Raw genomic sequence first — 8,289 nt, 5'->3', positions numbered from 1 at the left:
GCAGAAATTGAATATAAAATATTCCTGGTGATGTTTTCACTAGTGTGTTTCATCTAAATTGTATGAATTGTTTTCTTTACCCAAGAATAAGCCCTTTATATCTAAAAACTTTATATTTACATCAGGAGAGGGTCCTCTCTACGGAGGCTGACATGTTTTTTACAGTAGCCAAGACTGGACAAACTAAACACCTTTTGAGTTTTTATGACAACTGAAGGCTACCACAGGTTCTCTCTCATGTTTGGAATGGGAGGGTGAGGTGAGGGGTGTTCGTCTGCAACATGCAACTTCACCACTAGATTCTACATACTGAACCTTTAAGTTACCCTTGTCATTAGACTGACAAACAAACATCTATACATAATATCAAAACATAATATATATACATATATGTAAAGTTATGGGGCATATGATACTTAATGAGATATTTAATGAGAAAGGCTACTAAATATATCAAATACATAAATATATGTATAATTTAATATAAACATATAAATATATATCTATTATGTATATATGACAACTACTATTATTATTATTGCTGTTGTTATTATTATTGCTTCCATTTTGTATTTGTTAGTCATATTGGCCTACGCAGCCACACACGATTAAAGTATTGACCAAAACAAAAGAATACCTCTAAAAACAGATTTAATTTAACTAGGAAGCATGTACACTCATTTAAACAGCTGCTTACATTCATTGTCATTGCATTCACACTGAACCTGGACATTCAAAGTTGTCAATTTCAGATTTAAAATAAAATAAAAGTTTTTATGAATAGCATATAACACAAACAAAGTGAATAAAACTACTACAGCCTATAGCACAAAATGATTTAAACTAATGCATGGATGCATTTCATATTAAATTGCCATATGGTTAGCTTTAACCTCCACTATGTAGCCTGTCACTACTAGGATATGCCTGCAGGGAGTTATACCATGCAGTTTATTTTTTTATATATATATTTGTTGGATGATTTTCCTGCGGTACAAACACTCTTCCGTGAGGCAGCAGATTGGCTGCGTGTGCGCACATTTCAGTGCAGCTTGTCAGCGCATCTTTCTCAGTCACCGCCGGATGGGAGGAGAGGAGAAGGATAGATGCGTTAGAGTCGGCAGAGGGAGAGGAAGAGAGAGAGAGAGAGAGAGAGGGGGGAAGGCAAGAGGTGGAGGAGCGGCTGGTTATCAGACGTAAAGGTGTAGCCAACGAGGGGCTTCTTCCTCTAAAAGATTTTCCACTTTCACTGGCCGTTTATTCTGAGCAGAGAGCGAGTCGGGGAGTGATCCACTGCTCCTGACGCGTAAGGGCTGCCCCTGTACGCCTCCAGTCACCACCGCCGCCGATAAAGGATGATAGGCTTGATTGTGTAGCGCAAATTAACATCAAAGTGTCATTACATCCACAGTGAAGGAAGAGGAGGAGGAACGCTATGATCCGAAGATGATCTCTGCCAAGAAAACTCCGGAGAAGAGTCGTTATCCTATCCACTATTTGGTGTGGCACAACAAGCACCGACAGCTGGAGAAGGAGCTGGCAACGAACGAGCAGGTGAGACAGAGACGAGCGATCAGACACACATCACATCTCCTTAGTGATGCGGCCCTGGCTTTATTATAAGGGATTATATGGGCGTGTGTGTCCGTGGATTTCAGAGGTGGTGGTAGTGAGGATGTCATCCATGGACCACCTCACTGAGGAGTCCGGTCAGTGAACTGGAATAGCGCAGTTAATTGTTATCAGTAGGGTGGAGGGAGACACTTAACACCATGTCATGGTAATTGAATCCATGACAGACTTTACATGTCAAGGATCTGCTTTATTTACTGCAATGGGCTCAAAATATCCACCCTGCCAGTAATTTGAGTTATCATACATGGGAAGTTGTGTCAGGAGTTTATTCCTGGGAAAAAAATCCAAGTGTAATTGACTGTAAATGCTGAGTCTGTTTGTGTTGCAGTGTGAATTTGCCGTGTGTGTTTGTCAGCTCTGTCAGTGGTGCTTTATGCCTGTGTAGCATTGTTGCGTGATCTACTCAAAAACTGTAGGCTCTCTACCTTCCCACCAGCACGTTAACCATTTGTGAGTGGGTGAGACAATGCGCATACCAAGAATAATGTCATCCATCACAGTAAATACAGTAATTGATTCATTAAGGTATTGTTTAAGCTTTTCCAGAGGAGGTGTTTGTTATAATCAAAAGCAGAAACTAATTATTTCCATCTAGACTGGTGATATTACAGTACCCGTGTTAAGGTTGAAAGACTTGATAATATGATAAGAATGATTCTTTCTTGTGTGTGTAAGAAAGAAAGTGACTAAGCAAGAGCAAGTAAGCGTGTAAACTCAGTCTTTTTGTTTTCTGCAAATCTACTCAGGCGCTTTGTCATTACATAAGAGATGCTCTGCGGGTTTGCAACTAAACATATTTTCCAGTGCATGCATCATGCAGCGGTTTCAAGACATTGCACATGTACACTTGCCCACACCTGCTTGCACATGCACATTCTTACCTTCTTGTGGTTATAAAATCATAACCCATGAAGGTCTCTCTTCACACCAAAATGGTCAGCAAGTGCCCCAGCCATCAATTGGTTTACCACAATTCCTAGTGAGGTAATGTGATAATGACATTGAACATTTAACCCTTGACCATAATTACAACTACATTACAAATAGCTAAACTGATCTCACCTAGAGGCTTCGAGAACCAAATAAGACCTGATATTAGAATCACTACAGGTAACAAACAATTTCTTAGAAACGGGAGCTGGAAATGTGTACACTGTGCAAAACCTTTTCAAAACCGCGTAACTTTGCGAGTGGTGAATACTAATCTTCAGCCCATTGTCAATCATTACTAAGATAAAAGAACCTCTGGTTTTAAAAGTGGAATGTAGACTCCTCGTAAACATCCATCTTTAGCCTGTAGCTACACTAGTTGTGTGAACAGTGTCAAAAGTCAGTCAACAGTCAGTCAACTTCTATGTGCAGTTTGAAATGTCTTGAAAACTATTGGATATATAACCATGAACAAAACAGACAACCAATGTCTCTAGAGGGTGAATAACTTTGGTGGAACCCTGATATTGTATCCACTACAACTACTATCCATCCATCCATCCATCCATCCATCCATCCATCCATCCATCCATCCATACAGCTAGTCCTTTTGAGGGTTGCGGAAGGAGAAGAAGCCAATCCCAGCTGACATTGGGCATGAGGCTGGGTATGTCCTGGACAGGTCGGCAGTATATCGCAGGGCCAACATACTGAGACGAACACCTACTGACGATTTACAGTTTCCAATTAACCCCAATCTGCATGTCTTTGGACTGTTGTAGAAAACCCATGCAAACACGGGGAAGAACATGCAAACTCCACACACAAAGTCCCTGGACAAGCTGTGGAGATGTCTTGCTGTGAAGTGCACCACTGTGCTGCCCGACACAAACAGGACAAAGACAAAATCCAATACTGGACCAACACTTAAGCTAATGACAGGATGTCTTTAACACTCTTCATTAGTGATGCAGTGTTGACATCTTCCATGTTTCATTTTGTCAGCTCAGTCCCACATACATGTTTTTCTGCTGCAATGTGTGAAGATGCATGAGGCATAACAATGGGTGTGGCCTATTACTTTATCAGGGTGCTGAGTTCCATGATGGCGCCCATTTATGATGGTAGCTCATAGCATATGCAACCCACATGCAGCCCACATGCAGCCCATTTGCAGCCCACATGCAGCCCAGGGCATTTGTATTTTAGTGTTTCATGTCCTGGCACTACCAACTTCTGAAAGAATGAACTGCCATGGTGAAATAAACACAACTGTTCCAGTCTCAAGTTTGTCAGAGAAGGATCCAGCTGCAGCCTTGTAGAGCCTACAAACACCTTCGAACCACAACAATTATCTTTCGTAGCAGCGAAGGAAGGTCGAAACCAAACCTAACCCTAACCAAACTAGGAAGTTAAACTTTCTTGATGTTTGCTCCACTTGGTTTCTTCCTTTAACAAAGACTTACATAATAACACAGTATATATTTTGTTTCATATATAGCTCTTTGTACTGTCATGTGTTTTTGTATTTAATAAACATTTCAGTTTTTCTTCAACATGAAAACCACGGTAATTGCAGGTTAGTTACAGTCTGCATATATAAAGTTCAGCATTTCCATCCATCCTGCTTAACTTTGAGGGGAGCTTGAGCCAATCCCGCTTGACAGTGAGTGGGAGTTGGGGTACACCCCGGTCACCAGCGTATCGCAGGGCGGACATATACAGACAAACAGCCATTCATCCTCACAGTCACAGCTAAGGACATCTTAGAGTCTCCAATTAACCAACTCCAATCTGCTTGTCTTTGGACTGTGGGAGGAAGCTCCACACAGAAAGATCCTGGCTGAACCAGGATTTTAGCCAGGAATCTTAATCTTCATGCTGCAGGGCAACTGTACTGCCAACGCAATTCTTGTAACTATAATATTAATATCAAAGCAAGCTCACACAATGTTTATAAAATATATTTATAAATATACCATTATATACTTCCTATTTTGTTACCCACTGATGATATCCCTCTTAAACTAGTTTATTAAGGTGCTGTACTTTGCCAGTAATATTTGATAGTAATTTGTAGGCTGCAACTGAAGTGTTAACAAAATATGAATTATTGACATGGACATGTTCTACCTAAACTTTTACATCAACGGCTCTAAACTGAAACTTTTGGCTGTTTGCTTCACACAGATAGGCTCAATAAATTCTCCTCTCAACCCTCATAGTCATTCATTTTTTAGGAACCCTTGTATCTATAAATATTTTATGATGCAAATTTTTACTTCTTTTTTGGCTGTGCATTTAAGGCAAGGACCTTTTATAATGTAGCTTTGATATTTTTTTGTACATAAAGCTATACAGACCGTCTTGGAGGTAATTTTCCTATGTTGTATGAGAACAAACAAATCTGCTGAACATCTCAAGTACCAACGATGGTGGCTTAACCTCTCTCCTCTTCAGCTTCTGCTTGATAAGGACTGATTTCTATTATAATTCTCAAAGTAGATCTACTGGGCATTCTCAAAAAATACCATGGGAAACAAATGGCCTGCTTATATATTCTGTAATGTTGTGCCCTATGCCCACTAATACCTTCTACAACAATGGCTTCCTGATGATGTTAAATTTCATAGGTGCCATACTTGTCACTGGAATATGGCTCCAAAACTGTTTACTGCTGTCAAAAGAAGCACTAATAAATAAGAAAGGGAAAAAAGGAGGCTCAAAAAGGCACAAAATAAGAAGTTTTTCTGAATTTCAAAACAACAACTATTCCTCCCAGTTTTCATGTCATATCAGAAGCTCTTCTAGACCTAATCCTCCTAGACCATATCAGCTTGCTCGGTTTATTGGCAGATCAGAGAAAGTTGTGAGGAGACAGGCAGTAAAATACAACACAAAATGAAACCTTCCCTTCTGTCTTTTCTTCTTCCCCTCTCGTTGTTGATAAACTTGTCAATTGTCACTACAAACTACCTCTGTATTCTCTCTTGAGTGGGTGCTTTGTGCTTTTGCATGTGTTGTGTTTTATTTTTGAGGCATAGTCAAATTTTACACCCTACTTAGCTACTAATACAATTAGCATCACATCAGCATCAGTTTATAAACGAAGGCCCTTATGTGCAGCTCTGCTTAAACTAGGACAGGACAAATATAAGCTGCTCAAACCTTGAGCTTCTGTCAGTCATGAAAATCACATATATACACACATTCGTTCCACATAATGTGGAACTCCCATGACTGGTAGGTTCAACACATTTTTACAGCACAGGGTTTGTCGCAATTGTAGCAGAAAAGAGATAGAAGTTGAAAGCAGCAGGAGTAATGAAAAACATAAGCTGTAATTTAAATGTAAATCATTCTAGAGCTGCTTAAGTACCCACCCTTGCAAACCAGGACAGCAAAACGACCTCACCAAGTCTGTCCAAGCTCTAGTTGGCCTACCTGATCACATGCATTGACCTACACTTAGATTTGGATGTTGAAAAGTAGAATATTGCTAACATGAAAACAATGGCCAGCCACCTGCACTTCTCGATATCAGACTTTGACATTATCCAGATAGGCCAACCAAATGAGAGACATGGTGGAGTGGGTTCATGATTTTAATAATGCAAATCAGTTCCACTGAAAATATATATATATACGATGACGGGAATCGTGTGTTTGCTTTCATATTCCCCTTTACTATCGTGTTACATATGGTGGGCAAAGGTTTGTTCGTAATTGTCTAAAAGTTACTTTGTTGGGACACTAACCATTACCCTACTATTTTCTTTTCATAGCACAAACAGATGGATTCAGTTGTGTGACTCTTGTGCCAGCAGTTAAAGGCAGTAAACTCTCCTGAGTGAAGCCAAAATAAGGAGGCAGGTCTGGTGGATAAATCCACTTCATGCAAACCTTGATTGTCCTGTACTTTTTATATTAACAAATTCAATTTGATAGCTTAAAGAAAGATCCCACCCTCATTTGGAACATATGTACAAAAGTCTGAATTCTAAGTCTTCAGTGTAGTTCAAACTAAAATAACAGGTGTGACAGACGCCTCGGACCACAGTCCAGACTGACAGAGAAAAATTTTGTCGGACCAAAAGAGGCGATCTTGGTATAGATCAAACTGAACTATGGTTCAGATTGTTTGCAATGCAAAAACACTTTCAGACCAATTGCAGGAAGTTGTGACAGCGTTTAACAATAGAAGAAGAAAAATAAGCAGAAGGCGTTCATATGATTGGCATAATGCCATAAAGATATTTACAATATATTTACAATTCAAATATTTACAATTCAAACAGAAAGCATTTCTAAGCATTTTATTCAAAAGAGTTGTACAATCACAGAACAGACAACACGCAGATGTCAGACGCACACCAGTCTATGAACCAATCAATGTCAAGGATAGGTAGATGCAGCCCACGTAGGTGATCTCAGCAGGATATACTTAGTCGTACAAAAGTCTTAGTTCCGCTTCCTAAATTAGAATGTGGAACCAAAACTAAACTGACCAAATGTAAACAATGCATCAAAGACATGAAATTTCGTTTGAACCACGGTCCAGACTATCGGGTGTGAAAACCGAATTGAATGTATGCTTCCCCTTCTAGAGAGAGCAAAGACAAGAGGCAGATTCCTGTTATGAGCCATGACAGGAAAAAGAGAGGGAGTGTAGCAGAGGAAGAAGAATATTTGAGCGAAAAATGCATAATCCTTGTTGCAACAATATGTTACAATACAGTGCATTGTTATATATTTCCATGATATCACATGATAGGCATTAGGATATCACATTATGACCATGGTGTTACAGCCCAAATAACAAAGGCAGTGTTGTGCGGATAATGTTTGGTCTCTGGTGAATTTAGTTCTCACTCTGCTGTGCAGGAACAGTATATCACTGACCTCTGAATTATGCTACGGTAAAATAAAGGTAATCTACAGCCATCTCCATATTACAGGTTTTTAAAGTCTCCCTGCCCTTTGGAGAAATGATGAGACTCGTTTAATTTCACTGTGTTCATGCATCCAATATCCGGCACTGTTTCTCATGGCACTCTTATTTCCTTCCTGCACAATGAAGCAGTGGACGGTTGGTGTGTGATGGTGCTGACAGTGTTTAAGACTTGTGTTATGGCAACGTGAGACTGTCTGTAGGCTTCAGTGTTTTCCCAATGATCCCTAAGCAGCACAACAGATTGCAAATTTGAATAAGTGACTGGATCAGATATTGTGGCAGGCTACAGAGGAAGAATTGTTACAACGGATATCAATGTTACGAGGCAGAGAGAGAGGAAACTGAATCGAAAGAGTGGTCGTATAAATGCCAAAGACACACATCTGACCACAGAGGAAGCACAAAGAGAACGAGAAAAATAAAATGTAAAATAGGAAGAACAAAACAGTGGATAATAAAAGATGGGGTGAGATTTCATCCGTTTTGATATCTTTTCATCAGTCATAAAACTCATCGTAAAACCTGTCATGAAACAAGATGGTTGTTAAGGAGAGAACCGGCAGCTGGGTAAAGAAGGGAGAAACGGGAAAAGCAAGGGGGCAACATTCACCGTCACACTGACCCAAGTGAGGTGTGGGCACAGACAAGGTGATGACAGGAGTGAACACAGAGAATAGAGGAGAGGAGGTGGGGAGGAAATAATGACAGACTTTGACCATTAACAGGGATGGTCTTGGTTGCGCACAGACGTGATTGAAACAGAACAGGGC

At 40.0% G+C, this 8,289-nt stretch overlaps 1 protein-coding gene across 4 annotated transcripts in view; it reads left to right on the top strand.

Moving 5' to 3' along the window:
- The first annotated feature begins 834 nt into the window (after positions 1 to 834).
- The window catches only part of ankrd13b (ankyrin repeat domain 13B), a 45,674-nt gene continuing 38,219 nt past the window's right edge, over positions 835 to 8,289 (top strand). The window contains exons 1-2 of one of the 4 annotated variants that reach the window (XM_035153505.2): positions 837 to 1,306; positions 1,412 to 1,554. In XM_035153505.2, coding sequence (XP_035009396.1) covers positions 1,447 to 1,554 — 108 coding nt within the window. In that variant the 5' untranslated portion in view covers positions 837 to 1,306; positions 1,412 to 1,446. Of the gene's footprint in view, positions 1,555 to 8,289 lie in introns of all 4 variants that reach the window. The other 3 variants (XM_035153504.2, XM_035153506.2, XM_035153503.2) reach the window with 3 other exon arrangements.

Source organism: Hippoglossus stenolepis, chromosome 4 (genome assembly GCF_022539355.2).
Source record: "Hippoglossus stenolepis isolate QCI-W04-F060 chromosome 4, HSTE1.2, whole genome shotgun sequence".
Classification (NCBI taxonomy): domain Eukaryota; kingdom Metazoa; phylum Chordata; class Actinopteri; order Pleuronectiformes; family Pleuronectidae; genus Hippoglossus; species Hippoglossus stenolepis.
This window is presented reverse-complemented; position numbering and strand designations above follow the sequence as displayed.